Here is a 21,302-nt window from a genome sequence, read left to right on the forward strand (position 1 = left end):
GACATGAGTGAGTTGGTAGCATCTAGTGTTCAGGCAGAGGAAGTCAGAGGTTAACCCCAGCCTTGGAATCTACATAAAATATGTATCACAGTCATTAGTCATTAGCAGCAGGTTAGCAAAATTCTAAAACAGCGGGAAAGAGAAATACTCTCTTTTCAGTGGCAGTTACAGAAGTCATCTCACACTTTTCGAAAGAAATTCGGAAGACAAATCCTCACATTTAAATACAGAGTTGATCCATATTTTTATCAAAAATGTTTAATTGTTGAAAGGATATACAGGTATGAAACAGGTGCCCACAGCAGCTCATGATGCAATTTTAAATAAATGTATTCTGAGTACCTCTTGCCTCTGCAAGTCCAGTATCAAATTACATTTGAATTGGTCTGTTTGGTTTTGCACTAATTGTATCTGTTTTTTTAAACACATGGGCTTCCCGGGTGGCGCTAGTGTTAAAGAGCCCACCTGCCAATTTGAGAGACTTGGGTTCAATCCCTGGGTTGGGAAGATCCCCTGGAGGAGGGCATGGCAACCCACACCAGTATTCTTGCCTGGAGAACCCTATGGACAGAGGAGCCTGACAGGCTACTGTCCTTAGGTTCGCAAAAAAGTCAGACACGACTGAAGCGACTTAGCACACACGCGTGCAAACACAGCGTCTTTCTGTTGTGTCCCCAGGGCCTAAAACGGTGCTTCTCACGAAGTAGACGCTGGGTGGCTCCTTGCAGACTGGTGCCTTGCACACGTATGTAGTCAGATCATACTCATCTGAGTGGGGGCTTTGTCACCTGAGGTCCCCAGTGATTGCCGGCTGCCCTCCAGCTCCAGGGCTTTCTGTGCAGAACCACTGAGAAGGGATTATCAACGGAGCCCACCCTTTAAACCACCCCCTGTGCCCTTCCTCCTGTGGGCTGAGTGGCTCAAGGCAGGAGGGGGTCCTGCTTACTATCCTCCAATCCCTTGACTGGGGCGATTGTTAGGGCCCAGGTGTGCGGAAAGGAATGGAGTTTCTGAGCCGTGCGGGGCCTCCCTTTCAAGCGGCCGGACGTTTGAAGCACCTGATACCATCACTTACTGGCCTGCCACCCACCATCAACAAAGGCTTGGGAACCACAATCAAGCCTCCTGTCCCACGGCTTCGGAGACAGTAGCGAGATGATATACAACAAGAAGTTTTTCAAGTATTATTTTAAATGTTGAGAAGATATTATTTTTGTGACTTTGCAAATGATCATTTGATTTCATCCAAAAAAAAGCCACCGTTGAGTTCAAACATAATGTTACATGTGATGACGCCCAAGGGAAATTAACATCTTTTTAAAAGAAGGTACAATTTATCATCTTCATAGGGTAATCATTTATTTTTCAAAGGGCTCAAAACTGAAAGGACATTTAATACAGATTTTTCAGCTGGTATTTAAATAATATTTAAATCCTCTAGGTCATAAATATACAATGATAGAGATACTGGATTTTTTGTTTCTTCCAGCATGCAGAGACTTTCCTTAAATATGTAGGGTTTTTTGTGCTACAGTTTGTGTCTTGGCCATTCTTTTTTTTTTTTTTGGAAGACTTTTTACTGAGCACCTATATTTGGTGTTTGGTGCCTACTGGCTGCTAGACACACGTAAAGAAGTTAAAGCTCAGGGGGACCCCATCACGGAAGGGGGACATCCCCCAGAATCAGGTCACAGCACTTCGAAGGTGGTGGTAGGGGTGCAGTGTTGTGTGGGAGCTGGGAAGAGGAGCAGGGAGGATGTCACGAAAGGGTCGTCTGGCCCCGAGCTCCCAGCGCCTCTCTAATAGTTATCAGAACTTTGCTTCCTAAATTTATAATCTTCTTTTAGTTCAGTTCAGTCAGTCATTCATGTCTGATTCTTCGAGACTCCATGAACTGCAGCACACCATGCCTGCCTGTCCATTGCCAACTCACGGAGTTTACTCAAACTTACATCCATTGATTAGGTGATGCCATCCAAATAATCTTCTTTGGGGATCGGTAACGTATGTTTTTGGTGTTGCAGTTCTGTGTTAGGAGTCCTCGGTTTCAACTTATTGGGGGATTTTTTTTTTCTTTAATCGAGGCGTAGTTGATGTCCAGTATCACATTCGATTTAGGTGTATGACGTAGTGATGCACAATTTTTAAAGGTCATATCCCATGTATATTTTTACAAGCAATCGGCTGTGTCCCCTGCGCTGCACAGAATGCCCTTGTCAGTTACTCCACGCAGAGTAGTTTGAGCCTCTTGCTCCCCACCCCTGTCTTGCAACCTCCCCTCTTCGCTCTCCCCACTGGTAACCACTGGTTTGTTCTCTGTATCCGTGGGTTGGTTTCTTTCTTTTTTAGACTCACTAGTTAGTTTTTCAGATTCCACATATAAGGGACACAGTGTTTGTTTTTCTCTGACTTGTTTCACTAAATACCCTCCAGATCCCTCCGTGCTGTGGCAGGTGGCACCTTCTGACTCTCTTATCTGGCTGAGTGGCATTCTTTTGTATGTGTCTATCGATGTCTAGCTAGCTAGCTCGGTAGATAAGTAGATATCTCGCATCTTCTTTACCCATTCAGCCGTTGATGGACACTCGGGTTGCTCCCGTATCTTAACAACTGCAAATAATGCTGCTGTGAACATTGGGAAGCATGTATCTTTTCAAATTAGTGGGTTTTTTTTTTTTTCAAATAAATACCCAGGAATAGAATTGCTGGCTCATATGGTAGTTCTATTTTTAGTTTTTAGAGACACCTCCATACTGTTCTCTATAGTGGCTGCACCAATTTACATTCCCACCAGCAGTGAACGAGGTTCCCTTTTCTCCACATCCCTGCCAACTCTTGGTATTTATGAATGATTACTAAAAAAAAAAAAAAAAAAAACACAACTTGCTTGCCCTTTGTGGCCACATTTAACTGGTTTTGAGGATTAGGGCTAAGAGCAGGCCAGTGACCCTCCACGCCCACCTGGATTGCCTGCCCGCTCCGTGTTCTGTGTCCAGTGTGTGTATGGACACCATCTCCTTACTGGAATGTCAGCTCTCCAGGACAGGAGCTGTGTTTCCTTTGGCTGGCACAGCTCCAGCAGAGAGCCTGACCGGGGCGAGCGGGTTTGTCTGTCCATCCACTTACCTGGCGGGTGGTTGGCACTGCCCTGAGCACAGGGTCCAGGCACCGGGTGGTACCTTGCCCTCCTCCTGCACTGCCAAGCAGTGTGAGGGAGAGTCCACAGGGTCCAGGCGCCAGGTGGCACCGTGCCCTCCCTGCACTGCCAAGTGGTGTGAGAGGGAGAGTCGAGTCAGGCTGGCCCGTGCTGCCAACCTGCACACCTGGAGGGTGGAGTTGCTGTCGACCGAGGCGGAGAAGGGGCAGGTTGGGGTGTGGCTGGCCAGGGCCAGGTACTCAGGGGTGTCGTTTCACCCATTGTGGTGGAGATACTGAGACCCAAAGGAGATGAAGTACCCAGTCACACAGCCAGGTGGGAGTTAGAGCTGCTTTTCTGATCCCACAGCCGGGCTAGTTTCTTCTCGTGGAACTCATGCTGTGGTTCTCTCCCTGCCCCATCTCCCTTCCTTTATGGCCACTTGATGTCTGCCGTTCTAAGGACTGTGAACTTCTTCATCAGGAGGCATGCAGAGTAAGTTGAACTGGGAGTCAGCCAGCAAGTGGTGCCCTCACTGCCTGCCGTGGTCAGCGGGAAGTGCGGAATTCGTTGTCTTGGGCCCTTCCCTTGTAAACTGCCCTCATGCAATAATTATGGATATTAAAAAATATATGAAAAGTATCGATTTATGGTAAAAAAAAATTTGCATTCCATCTAAGCAGCAGGGAAATAGTTAAGCATGCTTAAGCACACTCTACTCTTTATTTACCTTTTTCACAGTGTGACCCTAGAGCAACGGAAGGATCTATCGCAACCAAATTACCTCCTGTTTTAGTCTGGGCATCTGTGTATTAGGTTTTCTTAAAGCTGGGAGCACCATTGCTCTACTTTTTCAAACCACATGATGTCAGTAGATGAAGAGCAGGGATGAGCCGTGAAGAAGCAGCCTTGTCTTCGTGTATTTCTGTGTCTTGCTGAGAATGAACCAACTGAACACATTCAGGACCCTGGACAGAGCCCTCCAGGGATGGGTGGAACTTTAGCCTGCCTTCCCGCCTCTGTCAGAACCATTTCTTGTGTAGGAGCTGGAAATTTGATTCCAAATAACTTCATAGAAACAGTTAAGTTTCTAAAGATGGGACATTTTTGTTATCAAAGAAGGATCATGCATCCAATTAACTTCTCTATTTAGCTGAGTTTTCTTCTAGACGGCTCAGCCTCTTCCCCAGCCTGCTAGGCCAGTGGAGCCTCCCGTGTGTAAGAGAATCTCTTTGTCATTTAACAATCGTCAGAGCCCAACTTGAGAAATGGGTTGTGGCTGATTATGTAAAAAGAGATGAGGCTGCCAAGAGGCGGGAGTCTCTTGAAATGATTTCATTTCCACCTAACGGTACTGCTCATAGCACCTTTTTGCATTTTTCGGGAGCACACTGGATTAATTTAAACTTGTGCAGCTTGATTCAGCTAAAAATCAACTAGAGAACAATTTAATATTTGACCCTTACATATAAAATCCTGGCCTGCGTTCCCCCAGATTGGGCGATGGTATCAGGACATGATGAGCATCCGGCAGAAGGAAAAACTAAAGGGACCCCAGGAGACGCTTACAGAGCCTGCTGTCGTGGGCAGGAAGGGACAGATGACAAGGTGGTGAAGAGTGCGGGGCAGCGGCGTCTCCCAGGAGGTCGGAGGGGAGGGGTGTGGCTCAGAGAGGGGGAGGACATGAGGAAGCTTGAGAAGAGCAAGGCTCCCCCCACAGGCGTGTGCTGTCCTCCGTAGGACGAGGGGGACGTGGGGCGGCTCCCTCAGAGGAGTGATCGTCACAGGGTCCACCCTCTGTGTGAGACGTAGAACCAGGTCCTGGCTGGTGGCTGGAGACCCAGGCAACCACGTAAATCCCTGCACTCGATGGTGTGGCCTGAGGCTTGTGACTGGCTTAGCTTAGGTTCCTGAATGTCCCCAGGCCCCTTGGACCACCTGCTCTGACCCCGAGCCTGCAGTCTTTCTAGCCTGCCGCACCACCTTCTTTTGTCTCCCTCATTCCGTGGCTTTGATCTCTGAATACAGTTTTTTGTTCAGTCACTCAGTCGTATCCGACCCTTTTGTGACCCCACAGACCGTAGCCCGCCAGGCTCCTCTGTCCGTGGGATTTCCCAGGCAAGAGTACTGGAGCAGGTTGTCATTTCCTTTGCCAGGGGTCTTCCCGACCCAGGGATCGAACCCATGTCTCCTACACTGGCAGGCAGGTTCTTTACCACTGAGCCACCATGGAAGCCCATTTAATACAATGACCCCAGCTCCCCACCCATCGCTGCCTTTTTTTTTCCTTTTGCTTGAAAATAGCTTTATTGAGATTAACACTCAGAGCACATATAATTCACCCATTTATCACTGACAGTTCAGTACTTTTAGTATATTCACGGATAGGGGCAACCATCGCACAGGCCTAGAACATTTTCATTGCCTCAGAACGAAACCCCGCACCCTAATTAGCGATCAGAATTTCTGGGGGATTTTGAAGGCTGTTCTGGAAACATAGGTCAGTAAGGAAGGGCTTCCAGTAAACGAAGACCCACCCCGACCGGTCTGGCTTCCTCGCCCGAGACCTCGGGGCGGAACGGAAGTCAGCCCGGGTAGGACACCCCTCTCCCCGTCTTCTGCCTTCACCCCGGCCCCCACTATTGTCTTCCTTTCCTCCCACTTCTGTGAGTCCGTCGAATGCTGTGTTGTCGGTCCCTTTTCCCCAGCACCTGTCATCTTCCCGGGCCCCCCACCGTGTCCCCGCTGCCCCTTCTTCTGACACCGTGTACCCTCTGTGTGCGCGCCGCCAGCCGCAAAGGGAGCCGGACAATGTGCCGGGCTCTGAAACATCTTCAGAGATGGGGATTCAAGTAAACCTCCTCCTGTTGAAAGCTCCCGTCAAAAGGACTGTGAGAAGGGGCGAGGTTTTGAACTTCACTTCACACTCAACCTTTTAACAGAGGCCCGGGATGTTGTGATTTCCTTGGATGGCAGAGGTGGCCTGGTTCTTTATTTACCGGCCCACACGTCTCTCTGAGCTCCAGGGAGAGCAGAGCCCTTCGTGAAGGTCCAAATTGGCTTTATACCGTCGGCTTTTGTCTTGAAGGAAATGGGTTTTAATGGACCGGCTCCTGTGATGGCTTCATCTTGAGTGTTTGAAAGGTTTCAGCTCTCCAGTGATCTCCCCCACCACCACCACCCGTCCCCGACAAATAGCTGTCTTTGATCATTTTGAATTCTCGTAATACCAAAACACGAAGATTTTTTTAGTTCTATGTGGTCCTAATCCTGTCAAATGAGCAAGGTAGGCTCTATTTGAGAGTGAGAAAGAACAGCTAATATGCATTCACGGTCCTTTCCCTTTTTTAATTTTTTTAATAGACATTCAGGCTTCTGTTTTATAGTTTTATTTATTTACGGTTCTTTGGCCATCCTGGGCCTTCATTGCTGCATGGGCTTTTCTCTAGTTGCAGCAAGGGGCTGCTCCGTAATTGTGGTGCTTGGCTCACTGCAGCGGCTTCTCTCGTGGAACACGGGCTCTAGAGTACTCAGGCTTCAGTGGCTGTGGAAGGTCGGCTCAGCCGGGCTCCCGGGCTCTGGAGCCCTGCTGTTGTGACTTCCCTTCAGCTCAACGCACGGAGTCTTTCTGGACCAGGGATTGAACCCATGTCTCCTTGCACTGGCAGGATTCTTTACCGCAGAGCCACCAGGGACGCCCTCCAGGCTTGTGAGCATGCCTTTTAAAGCATTCCCCATCGTTCCATCACTCAGTCATGTCCGACTCTTTGCAACCCCATGGTCTGTAGCCCGCCAGGCTGCTCCATCCGCTGGATTTCTCCAGGCAAGAATAAATACCGGAGCGGGTAGCCATTTCCTTCTCCGGGGGAATCTTCCCCCATCTAGGGATGGAACCCGTGTCTCCTGCATTGGCAGATGGAGTCTTTACCGCTGAGCCACTGAGGAAGCCCTCTTTCTTCAACACTAGGAAATTAACAGTCAGCCTGCTCTCAGGACCATCAGCAGCACCCCCAGACAGCGTGCATGGGGCAGGGCGGGGGAGTCCTGCAGGGAATTCTTGGTGTCCCCTCTGCAGGTCAAGCCCAGTAAGGAGGAGTGGTGGGAGGTGTCCCTCCAGAGCCCCTGGCTCCCTGAAATAGACTCTGGGGGGTGAGGAGCACACGTCTGCTGGAGGAGCACTGGCCGTAGTAATACAGGTTTTGTTGCAGTGCTAACGGTCACGGGGACGCTCAGCTCCCACTCAGCACGGCGCAGGACTCCCCCTGCCCGGCACACACACTGGGAGACCCCTTGGGAGAAGCAGGGCCTTGGGAGTTGGGGGCACGGAGCCCGGTCTATTTGAATAGCAGCCGGAGATGTCAAAAACCCATCCTCACACCTGGCACCGACGGCCATCACCGAGGCACGCTCCCCGCAACAGTTCATCGAAAATGGCCCAGCTAATGATCGGCTGGGCAGATAATCGGAGGAGAGTTAATTGTAAGGTTCGATATGGCATCTTGTCAGCAGAGATAAGTTGTCACGTTTTCCACTTGAGCTGAAACTAAATGATTGTAAAATAAGTTATGAGTGTCCTTGGGCCTGTCTGCCGGAATGATGGCTAAGAATACATTCCTGGCCCATCAGTCTCGAGCAGGCTGCTTGATATTTATGCGGACGGAATGTTATTTTATTCTCCCTCTAGTCATGCTTGTCAGCTCTCCGAGTGAAAAGTTAAACTGCTTCTTTGACTCATACTTCACGTACTGAAGCTCGAGAGCCTGCAGATTGTTATCATTATTGCTCGTATTATGTATTTTTTGGGGTGTGGGTTGAACACTGATGCCCGATTGGGAAGAACTAATGGCTAGCATTGAGCGCGCGGGATGGCGGAGGACCGGCCCATCCAGGTTCAGCGCCGCATCTCGGGGGCTCTGGGTCCCTCCATCAAAGCCGGGTGAGAGGGGGTGTAATGAGGCGCTCCCCTTTCTAATTTGCTGTGGCTTTCTTCTCTCCCCGTCTCCCCTCTTCTGCCCTCTGCTTCGCCCCCTCTCATGTTTAAGGCCATCGACAGGGCCACCTGTCCGGTGTCCACTAATTGATACAAAACAAGATGCATTGTTTGTTCTCAGGAGGAGCGGACTGTGTTCTGCAGGTGCAGTTTCAGGGTCTGGGGTTGGGCTGTCAGGGGCTTTTCAGGTTGAGGGATACTTTGTCAGACAAGAGGAGTCATCAGAGATGGAAAAGCACAGCACAGAAGCCCAGTGTGTTTTGATGGGTCGTATTTTAAACCAGGGGACTGTTTAAACACCTCCTCTTGAAAGGGAGTTCTCAGGATCTAGGAGCCGGGCATTCAGATACCAGCACCCAGACACGGAACCCAGGTCACTAGAAACCAGAGCATCCTTGACGTGGTACCCAGCCTAGAGAATGGTCAGGGCTGCCGGTGACCCTCTCTGCTCCAGGCCTCCCTAACCACCACCCAGCCTGCCCCTGCTCGGCCTCTGTTGCGACTCGCTACCCCAACCCCATCCTTGGGGCCACAGACGCCAGCCCCTCGCCTGGTGGGTGCTCCTGCTGCTGCAGTCAGCCCACCTGGCCCCAACACACAGTTCCTGGCAGGACCCTTCATTCCTGGGCAGCTGCCTGGCTTTGCCCAGCAGTCCACCCCAGAGCTGTTCCTGCCCCCACGGACCCCAGCCTGGAGCACCTGGTTTTCCCAGGGACTTCCGTGCCTGACTCCCGCTTAGCCCACCCACTGTGGACGCCCGGCCACATCGTGGTTATCTGTCCTTCCTCCAGCGAGAGACTTGGGATCACGTGTGCAGGGCTTGGGCCAGCATTGAGGCATTGACCCGGACAGGGAGAAGAGACGGGGCTCCAGCGTCGCCTGCAGTCTCTAGACTTCAGCAGTGGTGCTCTTGACTGGGTCTTGGTCCTGTGAGCAGCAAGCCAGATGGTAGATGGGAAATGCTTCTCGGTTTCCAAGCAACGGGTACACATCACTTCCTTTATCCTTGCCCCTCCTTGTCTGAGACGGGATTCCTGGGCTCACAAACAGCTGGTCCTGCTTTCTGGTTTCGTCATTGTGATCGTTGTCTCTATTACTAGCTGAGTTATTCTGAAAGCTCACCTCCCGCCTCCCTCCCTTCCTGCAGGGCCCAGATCAGGACCCGTGTGTTTTCGTTCTGCCCTTCACCCTCCCCACGCCAAACCCGCTCCTGGCCCCTTCCCTGGCTCCGTGGTTCCTTTTTCTCTGTCACTCATGCTCTGGGTCCTGGCGGCTCCTCCTGGAGCCACATTCGTGTTCCTCGAGGGAGGCCACGGAGCCAGCCTGCCTCGGTGACTGTGGATGTGAGGATGGTTCCCCACCTTACTTCTCTCTGTGTGTGGGTGGCACTTCTGTTTGCATAGGATTAAAGTGAGTGAAGACACTCAGTCTTGTCTCACTCTTTGCGACCCTAGGGACTGTAGCCCACCAGGCTCCTCCATCCATGGAATTTTCTAGGCAAGAGTACTGGAGTGGGTTGCCATTTCCTTCTCCAGGGAATCTTGGTGTTTCTGCCATAGATCTGATTCCCCCTCTTCAAACTCTATTGCCCAGGAGATATAGTCTTTCCTGGGTGTATCAAGCAAGTGGCCAGACAGGCATCCTCTCAGTCATTAAAAGTCAAGTCCATGGGGACAGGGGTTTTCACCCTCTAGTCCAGACATGTATGGATGTGAGAGTTGGACTGTAAAGAAGGCTGAGTGCCAAAGAATTGATGCTTTCGAACTGTGGTGCCAAGGGACAGAGGGAAGTAATAAAACACCAGCCCTGCTGCAGCAGAGGGCAGCAGTCTTGGCCTGCACCCCCATCTGCCTCCATGACTAGAGGGCAGTTTCCCCATGCCCTGTCACCCAGCCTGGCACACGGTGGGTTCTTAACACTTCACAGTCAAAGAGGATATGGTCAGAGCATGAAGACTTTTGAAACCTGGGCAGAAAATATTTGAAATGACAAATATAGTCATCGTAAGGCTTGAGCACTGACTAACATGTCAAAGGATTGCTTTAGGATCAGCTAGTGACCCTGGGGTCCCTGGACACTTCCGCAGTATCAGGCAGCTTCCGAACTGTCTGAAATTGTGCACAGGTATTAACTAGACTGGGGGCTTCCCCGGTGGCTCAGTGGTAAAGAATCCACCTGCCAATTCAAGAGGTGAGGGCCCAATCCCTGGGTCAGGAAGATCCCCTGGAGGAGGAAATGGCAACCCACTCCAGTGTTCTTGCCTGGGAAATCCCATGGACACAGGGGCCTGGTGGGCTTCAGGCCATGGGGTCGCAAAGAGTCGGACACGACTTAGCGACTAAACAACAACATTAACTAGGCTAACCTTTTTTTTTTCCCCTGTGATATCTATGTACAGTCTTACGTACAGTGGGGTATTTTATTTACAGTGGGATCTAGTATTTTCAAAATGCATGTGTATTAGAAATGCTATTTTTAAAAGATTTATATTACAGAAGACTGGGATCATTGAAAAGGTGAAAAGCTAGCAAGAGAGGAGCCCTCCTGCAGTTAGCCATACTCCCTGGACCTGGAGGGGAGGGGAGTCTATAGGGGAGGAGTCAGACCCAGGGTGAGTGTGCCTTTGGTGGAGAGCAGGCAGCAAGTTGGAGAGAAAATGAAGAAGAAATGACCATGTGGATAAAGAGTCAACCTAGAGACCCAGTCTCCTGGAGGCAGGTTCTCCTGCAGGAAGGAGCCGTGGGTTGACTCTTATACCCTTCCCAGGACAGGCTCCCAGAGGCCTTGGCTCCACAGGGGATGGGAAGAAGGTTGACCCTCCTGACTGAGCAGGGATGGGAAAGGCGCTACTGGCCTTAGGACATCAGGAAGTTGCTTCCTAGGACATTCCTGGAGCTGGGTGTAGAGCTTAAAAGATACAAAGTTGTTTTTTGTTTTTTGTTTTTTTATATTTCTTAATACATGCTAAAATGTTCCAGGGGTTCATAAAATAAAAGTATTTTAAATTCGTATTTCCAGTATCTCTTTATAAAAATGTTGTTTGCTTATTTGTTTTTGGCTGTGCTGGGTCTTCGTTGCTGCAGAGGCTTTTCTCTAGCTGTGGCGAGTAGGGCGCGGCTCTAGTCGCCACGCTTGGTTTCTCACTGCAGTGGCTTCTCTTGTTCTGAAGCACAAGCTCTCGGCACGTGGGCTTCAGCAGCTGTGGCTCCCAGCCCTAGAGCACAGGCTCATCAGTTACGGCCCATGGGCTTCAGCAGCTGTGGCTCCTGGGCCCTGGAGCACAGGCTCATCGGTTACGGCCCACGGGCTTTGTGTAGCTGGCTCCCTGGGCTCCTGGGCGTGGCTGTGGCTCCCAGCCCTAGACACAGGCTCATCGTTACGCCCATGGGCTTCAGCGGCTGTGGCTCCCAGGCCCTGGAACACAGACTCATCGGTTTACGGCCCACGTGGCTGGCTCCTGGGCTCCCAGCCCACGGGCTTCGTGGCTGTGGCTCCCAGCACAGGCTCATCGGTTACGGCCCATGGGCTTCAGCGGCTGTGGCTCCCAGGCCCTGGAGCACAGACTCATCGGTTACGGCCCACGGGCTTCGTGTAGCTGTGGCTCCTGGGCCTTGGAGCACAGACTCGTCGGTTATGGCCCACGGGCTTCATGGCTGTGGCTCCCAGCCCTAGAGCACAGGCGGTGTGGCCCCAGCTGGCCTGGGCCTGGAGCACAGGCTCAGGCTCGGGGGTTAGCTGTGGCTCCTGGGCCCCAGACTCGTCGGTTATGGCCCACGGGCTTCATGGCTGTGGCTCCCAGGCCCTGGAGCACAGGCTCACGGTTCGCCCATGGGTTAGCGGCTGTGGCTCCCAGGCCCTGGAGCACAGGCTCATCGGTTACCGCCCACGGGCTTCGTGTAGCTGTGGCTCCTGGGCCTTGGAGCACAGACTCGTCGGTTATGGCCCACGGGCTTCGTGGCTGTGGCTCCCAGGCCCTAGAGCACAGGCTCATCGGTTACGGCCCATGGGCTTCAGCGGCTGTGGCTCCCAGGCCCTGGAGCACAGACTCATCGGTTACGGCCCACGGGCTTCGTGTAGCTGTGGCTCCTGGGCCTTGGAGCACAGACTCGTCGGTTATGGCCCACGGGCTTCGTGGCTGTGGCTCCCAGGCCCTAGAGCACAGGCTCATCGGTTACGGCCCACGGGCTTCGTTGTCCCTGTGGCAGGTGGGGTCTCCCCAGATCAGGAATCGAGCCTGTCTCTCCTGCACTGGCAGGAGGAGTCTTTACCACTGGGGCACCAGGGAGACCCTCAAGTATCTTTATATTCAAAATCAGGTCATCCTTCTGTTCAAAACCCTGCAGCGGCTCCCCAGAATAAGAGCCGGGTCCTAGACAGTGTCTGGGCCCCTTCCTCTCTGATGACACCCTGTCTGAGTCTCCCGTCCTCACTGGCCCTGGCCAGTCTCCCCTCTGTGTTTCTGGGACACCGCCAGCATGCACACCTGGTCTTAGGGCCAGGTTCTGGTGATTTCCTCCTCCCCGAGGTATGCACTTGAGTTCTCATGTCTTCACCATCTTTAATCGTTGGCCCACGTGTTGCCTTCTCATCAAGACCCTCTCTGTACCCACCCCACCCCTCCACCACCTCTGTAATGTCCACTCTCCATGAGCTGCTTTCCCCTTTCACCACCTTGTGACGAAGTCTGGGCTGTGACCCCGCGGCTGTCTCAATGCCACTCAGACAGGGACCTTTGTTATTCTCAGTGGTGCATCCCAGACATCTAGAAAAGTGACTCAAGAACAGTAAGTGCTCAAAAGAACATTCGTTGAATGAACGAATGTTTATTAATTCATCACACAGAAGGTTCTGTCTTTTGAGTTAACAAAGATTCTGTGTCATGAAATGATGAATTGTTAGGAGCTTGGAGGTATCTGGATGGTGTTCCTTCATCCCTTTCTCAGTGAATTTGTTTATTCTGCTGAATTGCATGTTCATTTCAGGTCTTTTAAGGGTGTTGTGTTCTTCTCTCTGATAAAGTTAGACATCATTAGTTGAGAGTTTCACTTCCGGTGCACTGGTTTTAACATTTTGTTAAGTAGGTTCAGCGAATCAAAAATTGCCGGGTCTGCCGTGGGCTTCTAAGCACTGTTGCTGGACATTGGTGACACAGGGAGGCGGCCTGCGGCGTCTCACGAGTGGTCAGCTGACGTCTGGTCCTACGACGTCTTGAGGGAAGGAGACAGAGAATCAGACATACCTGTATCTTGTGCGTAAGCACACACACGGCTCAACCCCACTTAAGATGACACTGTGCTATGTATTCCTGAGCATGTCTTTCATCCCTAATAGATCAGATTATTTGTGAGAAGAGAAAAATAAACAAGTAAACCCCCTCCCCCCCACCGCCACTTTCCTTTTCCAGAACTCCAAACATGCAAAATAGAGAACTTTATAAATCAGATAAAGACGAATATGATATGGTATCACTCATATGTAGAATCTTCCGAACTTATGGTGACCGGGGGAAAGGAGAATGGGTTGGGGCTGACATACACACGTGACTATATATAAAATAGTAACTAAGAAGAACCCACTGTGTCGCACAGGAAGCTCTGCTCAACAGACTGTAGTGACCTATATGGGAAAAGAATCTTAAAAAAAGAGTGGGCGTATGTATATGTATCACTGACGCACTTTCCTGCACACCTGGAGCTAAAGCAACATTCAAATCAACTCTACTCCAATAAAAAAAATTTTTAAGTAATAAAGTTGGAGAAGCACTGGTCTTAAAAAAAAAAAAGGAGGACTTTCAATTCTCCTGAGCAAAAAGAAGATTCCGAAAGGGGCTCCTGCTTTGGAATGGCAGGTGGCGTGTTCGGGCATGGGGCGCCCTGACCTCTGAGCCCCCGGTTCGGAGACTGTTTCTGGGGCTTGGTAACTGGAGGAACGTTGCTGTGATCCTTGGCAGAGTCTGGTTTCTCCGTGCTGACCTCTGCGCTCTTTTCCTTTTCCGGTCCGGCGGCAGACACGGGGCTGGGTGACCCCCTGTGCTCGAGCCCCAGCATTTCCAGCACCGCCAGCCCCAAGCTCGACCCGCCCCCCTCCCCTCACGCCAACAGAAAGAAGCATCGGAGGAAGAAAAGCACGAGCAACTTCAAAGCCGACGGCCTCTCCGGCACCGCTGACGGTAAGGCGCCCCACCCCACCCCACCTTCCAAAGACTTTCGGGGGCAGAGTTCACGTTTCTGAAAAGTGATTCTCACTCCTCTCATTCGTAGCATCGTTTACCCTCCGAACCACAAATGCTTGGGGATGCAGGTCACTGCGTGTGCTTTCTATTTACGAGGCGGTGCTGGGGGCCCTCTCTCTCCCCACTGATCCTCCAGACTGCCCAGCCACATCAGCTGTCTTACCTCCTGACAGCTGCCGCTGGGTCCGTGGTGACACTGGTGGCCCAGCCCCCCAGTCATCCGGGCAGGTTGTTTGGTCTTGCCCGACCTCGGCGAGCTGGGTTTGGGTGTCCACTCCAGCCAAGCTGTGCCCCGTTGTCTTCGTCCAAAAAAGACCAGCCTCCTGATGTAGGAGTCTCCCCTGATCCCCGCTAGACTCAGCTCGAGTTAAGACAGCCGCTCCAACCCTGGCTTCCAGCTTCGGCTGATGATAACCGCCCCTCTATTAATGCCCATCGCTCTTGCTGTTTTGTGAGCTGCATTAGTATTTCTGTGGGCACCATCTGTCTTGGTTCTCCTCTGACTTGTTGAAGTCAGGTTTTATGCTCAGGGCTGGGCCCACGTGATCTTTCAGAAGTGGCTCCTTCTGCTGGAGTTACTTTTTTTTTATTCCTTGGTGTGCGAGTGGAGGTGGACATGCACACACAGGCATGGTGGGAGGTGAAATCAATGCATTGTAATAAACAAGTTAAAGAGATACTGCAAAGGAAGGTTCAAATGTGAGGACACTGTCGTGTAACATGAATAATGATTGGTGAGACCAGTGAGAGTAAAGGAGTCTGGTTTCAGCAAGGATTCCACGTGTGCCAGAAACAACCTTTGTAACTTACGTCCTTTTCTTTCTCTATCTCTGCTGCACTTTTTCGGAGATACTCTTTTGACTGTTCAAACTGCAGGTTTGAGTGTGAAAGAAAGTGCCTGTTCCTTCCTAATATCTGGAGATAAGCTTAAATGAGATAAGCCGCCCATGATGCATTTGTTAGCAAGGCAGGAGCAGAGTTTACAGTACAAGCGCTGTGTCGTTTACCGTAATTCTGTGAGTCCGTGGCATTTTCATTTATAATGAGGAGACCGAGGTTCAGAGTGTCAGGGAGCTTGCTGGGGCTCTCACAGTGCCAGGAAAGAGTCTAGAAGCCCTTTTTCAGTGCCAGTCTTACCATTTTGCCTCCCATAGCTTCCTGCTAACAAGTTTAGCCCATAAAAACGGATTTTCTCCTGTCATGATAAATGAGGATGATTCTGTTACATCAGCAGTGGTGAAAAATAATGATTGTGAATCAAAACACCCACTCAGACACCACTGGCCTTCCCACTGGAAAATAAATTGCCCACAGATGCTGAGCATTGATGCAACGCCTTCCAAAAACTTCAGCAGAAAGCCCCCAGCCACAAATGGGTGGCCACACGCCCACCCCCTACAAGAGGACTGGGGTAAAGTCGAAAAGATGCGTGGCCACCGGCCAGGTGGGGAGCAGGTGCCCCACGGGCCCCGGGGAAGAGTAGGATCTGCCTCAGGGGAAGGGCTCAGGCCCATTTCACAGATAAACGTCCACCGTGCTTGCCACGTGTTCCAACGAATGACTTTTGTTAAAAAGGTACCACTTGGTAGAAGCTGATTATCAAGTCCACCTATCACTTCATTACATACATTTCATCCCTTCTAATCATTCCACCCACCTCCTGGCGCAGTGAACACTGTGTGAATAAGATACAGCCTGAAAGTAAATTAGTAGCGGTTGCGCGTTTAATTGGGCTGCCGGTTCAAATCAGCATCTTTGTCATCCAGTGGGTTCGCAGAAAGTTCGAGAAGTGACAGGAGGCTTGTCGGATGCCTGGAATGCTTCCATCTTCCACTTCCTGCGTTACTGGGATGGGACTGTGGGCTCTGAGCGATAGCCTGTGTCGAGGCTGAGTCAGGTCCTCCGCCCCAAGCCAACCACAGACCCTTTCATTAAGGGCCTTCCTGCCGAGGTGGTGATGCCAACAGAAAGGCAGATTCAGAAGCACCCAAATTAGAAATCACAACAGCATCTCGGGCATGTTTGATGGGTGTCGGTTGATGTGTGTTCAGAGGTTCAGTGCTAATGACTAGAAAGGACACCGTGCCTCGCTTTGTAGTTAAGAGGACCATCCCTATGATGCCATATCCATGACATCTTTCCACTAGAAAATAAGACCGGTTCTCTGTAAAAAGAAAACGGATCATTTTTCCCTAGGAAAAGTTACCTTCCCAACTATAAATGAGTCATTTTGGGGAGACAGGCTATATCCAAGGCATATTATTTTTTTTTTTTCACATTTTAACATCTTTGAAGTCAGAACGCATTGTTCAATTGAAATAATTTTAGATTCACAATGATGCACAATTTTTAAAATTTTCTTAATAACTATTAATCAAAGTGTATTGTGGGAACCATCGAAGCGAAGCCTTCTTAAAATGAAAGCTAGGTGTATATTTTTAGAGGATTGTTTAATTTTAATTGTTAAAAATATTTATATTTCTCTTTCCTGCAAAGCATTGTGACTTGTTATTGCCAGTATATTCTCTTTGGCTTGACCTCATGCTGAGCAGTTGCAACTGCAGATAGTAAAAAGTTCTCTAGATGATGTCCATGAAGTGGATGAATCATGTAGGTTTTGAGACGCCCTGTTGGATCAGATGACTAGACTCAAATCTCTATAGAGAATAAGAAACTTTCAGTTCCACTGAGAGTCAGCTATTTCACTCCATGTTCCAGGGAGAACATGGCGCCCTCGGCTGGGTCATTGATGGGAATTTTCCACAGGGACTGTCTGTAGAAGCGTGGGCAGGGTGTGGGAAGAGCTGTAGGGGTGGGGTGGGCCCCCAGGGGGTAACAGGGAAAGGAGGAGCTGGTTATAAGACCCAGAGGGAGGCGTCCTGGGAAGACCTCCATCCGGGGAAGGACACATGCCACCTGGTGACCCGGAGGCTGAGGAGCCCCAGAGAAGCCCCTGGCCTCCCTGTCCCCGTTGCCCCTGGTCCCCTGCCGCCACCTCCTTGACCAAACCCGGTGAGACACCAAAGACGTCAGAGCTACTGACGCTGCCACCCAGGCCTGCCTCCAAGGGCGGTGGAGGGCAGGCGGGGACGAGCTAGCAGAGGCCATGAACGCTCATGCCTTTCCCAGTGCCTCTTACACACCCCTGGGCACATCTGGGCCCTGATCTAACATCAGTGCAGTAGACCGGAAGTCTCTGTCCCCTGTGGCCCCCCAAGGGCCTGGCCTGAGCCCTGCTGAGGGAGGGGTCGGAGCGCCACGTGTGCACGTCTGAACCGTCCCCCACCAAGCCCGTAAGGGATCCCCACTCTGCCTAGGCTCTCAGCTGAGCACCAAGTTTCTGTCACTGGGCATTTCTTACCTTTGCGGTGTCTTTGTTCAGAAAGTAAAGACTGAAAGTGTGCCTTCATCAAATACTTAACGTTGCCTGAAATTCCAGAAACTCTGTCCATGTGGGGACCCTTGGTGCCGTAACGATCTTCCTTCCCTGACTTCCTCGCTGCCCTGGCCCTCATCAGACTCGATTGCAGAGGTTCTTTCCTGCAGAAGAACAGGTCTACACAGGATAGTTGAAAACGGTGTAACCTAAATTAACTAGAATAGTGGTCATCTTCCTGTATTTACAACTTAAAATGAATGGATTGAATCTCATAAATTACGGGAGTAGCAACTGTGACCAAAGAGTTCCTTCATGAATATTTTGAGTTCCAGCGTGGTCACTGGGTTCAAATATAACCCAGCCCTCATACGTGCTCAGTCGCTCAGGGGTGTCCAACTCTATGACCCCACGGACTGCAGCCTTCCAGGCTCTGTGGAATTCTCCTGTCAAGAATACTGGAGTGGGTTGCCATGCCCTCCTCCAGGGGATCTTGCCCACCCAGGGATTGAACTTGCATCTCTGGCCTCTGCAGGTGGATTCCTTCCCACTGTACCACCTGAGAAGCCCATAGAGAGAGTCAATACCACAGAGTAGTCCAGCCCCTCTGGGGTTGGGAGGGGCTGAGTGTGGAAGAACTGCGAGGTGTGAGCTAGTGGGGGTGGCCTTACGTGTCGTCTAAGGCAGAAGTGCCTTGGAAAGGCGGGGGTGTGTCTGGGTGTTCCCAGCACTGAGAGCTGAGCTGTGTCTTTGGGCGGGTGAGAGCTGGCCGCCGTGGTGCTGACCATGGGAGGACCTTGCGCATGTCCCCTGCACCCTCTGCATCACCGGTATCAGGCCCCCCACCTGCCTATCTGGAGGCTCCTGCAGATATGGGTCTGTTCTTTCCATACACGCACTCTCTAAAAATACGTGAACATTTCCCAGTTCCGTGGCCCCATTTGTAATGATAAAAACACTTTTGTGATGTCTTTACCAGGGAAAACTAGACCATTTGTGAAGAATGTCAGCAATGGGGCACTTCACTGCTGAGTATAACTTTGAGGGTAAGCTTCTCAGAAACCAGCAGCCTCCAGGCTTCCCACGAAAAACGTGAAGGCGGCATTTAGCTTTAAAAAAAAAATAATCTTTTGCATCATGAATACTACTTGTATTCTTATTTAATAGACCATCGGGAACAATGGGATTAAAATATCAGCGATAGTCTCGATTTTAAATTGAATTTGACTTGCTCAGAATTATTAGTTATATTTAAGAAAATGGATAGGTTCAGATCTGGGGGCTAAACTCTACAGTGATTACAGACCAACCAAAGTGAATTCATAGTTAGGGAGTTTGGGATGGACTTGTACACACTGCTTTATTTAAGACGGATAACTCCAAGGACCAACTATTTAGGGAACTTTGCTCCATGTTATGTGGCAGCCTGGGTGGGAGAGGAGCTTTGGGGAGAATGGATATGTGTGTATGTATAATGTATGGCTGAGCTGCCCTGCTGTCCACCTGAAACTATCACAACGCTGTGAATTGGCTGTACCCCAATATAAAAGTTTTTTTAAAAAAAAGAAACATAAACTCAGATGTGGGAAAGGAAGGCAGTGAGCCAGCACGAGGGGGCATGAGGGCATGGAAAGACGGTCCCAGCGCGTCCTGGGTGGCCCTGATGGAGATCACTGGGACTAGTGGGTGAGACCTTCAGGGAAGCGGATTTTGGTTCAGATATTAAAAGGAAAACTTCGTCCGAGCCAGGGCTGCCCTGAGAGGCAAGGTTCCAGGTCCCCCTACGGCAAGTTCAGCACTGGTCGGGCCACCGTAGTGAAACCTAAGTTATGGAAGGATGCGAGCCCCGGGGACCCTGGGCTCATGGCCAGAGTCAAGTTGAAGGGCCTGTGCCTGGATATCCCGTGGGCAGTGGGGATTTTGCAGATCATTAATGACTTGCCATCTTTTGCCGTTGCCTTTGAGTTGCCATCCGTTCTGGGTATTCTTCTTATCCAGGGTCCAGGAGAGAGGTTATCATGGCTGAAACTGTGCCAGTCATCTCTGCAGTCCCGGTTCCGGGTCCCGAATCGGGTAGTTCTCGTTAGTTTTATAACATTCATGCAAGTTTGCATCAGGCGTTAATTTCCCTGTTTCCCCAGTGAAAAGGCAGAAGTAGAGAGAGGTTAAGTGGCTTTCTTGTCCAGGGTCAGGTTGCTGGTAGGTGACAGAACTGTCTCTTGATTCTCTGCCTCAAGCTCTTTCCACCAGGCAAAAAGCAAGTCTTTGAGGTGTGTGGAGCGGCTTTTAAATCTAGGAGTGGGGCAGGCAGAGTGGCTTCCTTGATATTTCTCAGATTCCATGTAAAGACCCTGACTTTTATATGGATCATCAAATTCAGAGGTGGTAGAGAAAAGATGTTTCTTTAAAAATGCGGGACCAGTCTGGATTTACCCAATCTTATTATACAAGAGAGGACTCAGAAATCTTGTTGTTGTTGGGGGTTTTGTTTGTTTCTTTGTTATTGTTTTCTTTTTGTTTGATTTTTTAATTTTTTTTTTTTGTCCCCTTGGGTTCTTGGTGCTTTGTTCTAAAGGTCTCAGAAGGGAATTTATTTTATCCTTCTCATCTCCATCCCTTGGTTGTTCATTCTGAGTCTTTTTAGACCCATTGTATGGTTGATCATGGATGAACACTGAAATATTACTCGGTAGAGGAAACATCACAATGAATTGCGCATCGCAGCTGCACCCACTAAGCCATCCGAAGTGAGGCCTCCAGCATGGTTACAAATTTCATTATCTCCAGTTAGCAGAGGTCAGATGAGACTTAGTCTTCCTCCATTCTTTCAAAGCACAAGCTAAAGTTGTGAATCATTTTATTCTTTCATCAAATACCATACAACAAGCACAGAGGAAGCTCTGTGTGTTTGGCTCAGTGGGAAACAAGACAAATAAAAATCAGTTCCTCTCTCACCCCAGGGCATTCAGTGCCTTAATATGGGAATAAGACACACACCAAGGGGGCTTCCCTTGTGGTCCAGTGGTTGAGAGTTCGCCTTCCAGTACAGGGGATGCCGGTTCAATCCCTGGTCAGGAAACCAGGAACCAGAGTCCCACATGCCGAGGAGGTACTAAGCCCACTCACTGCAGCTGCTGAGCTCGTGTGCTCGATGTGCATCACAACAAAAGAAAATAAATAAATATATTTTTTTAATAAGATATGCCCCAAGGACTATACCTGTGATTTCAGGCAGAATATGTAAGAAGGGCACGGGTGGTCCAGAAGAAAGATAAACCAGCAGTGAGTTGTAAAAGTCAGGGAGAGCTAACAGGTAGAACTTCATGTTGGATTCTGCAAATGTAATACACAATGGTTATCTTAGTTAATAAAATGCCACAAAAGGCATCACTCTTTGATTAAATGTCATTATTTACAGCAGCCTAAAACCCCAGTGGTAGTGATTGAATTAGTCACAAAACAGTTTCATTTTCACTTCAGTCAGTTCAGTTCAGTCACTCAGTCACGTCCAATTCTTTGTGACCCCATAGACTGCAGCACGCCAGGCCTTCTTGTCCATCAACAACTC

The 21,302-nt window shown here is 50.2% G+C and overlaps 1 protein-coding gene across 5 annotated transcripts in view; it reads left to right on the plus strand.

Moving 5' to 3' along the window:
* Nucleotides 1-21,302, plus strand: part of AGAP1 (ArfGAP with GTPase domain, ankyrin repeat and PH domain 1) — a 572,049-nt gene that overhangs the window by 429,568 nt on the left and 121,179 nt on the right. For all 5 annotated transcript variants that reach the window (XM_070368540.1, XM_070368539.1, XM_070368537.1 and 2 more), the window contains one exon: nt 14,134-14,295. In XM_070368540.1, coding sequence (XP_070224641.1) covers nt 14,134-14,295 — 162 coding nt within the window. The remainder of the gene's footprint in view (nt 1-14,133; nt 14,296-21,302) is intronic.

Source organism: Bos mutus, chromosome 3, assembly GCF_027580195.1.
Source record: "Bos mutus isolate GX-2022 chromosome 3, NWIPB_WYAK_1.1, whole genome shotgun sequence".
Lineage (NCBI taxonomy): Eukaryota > Metazoa > Chordata > Mammalia > Artiodactyla > Bovidae > Bos > Bos mutus.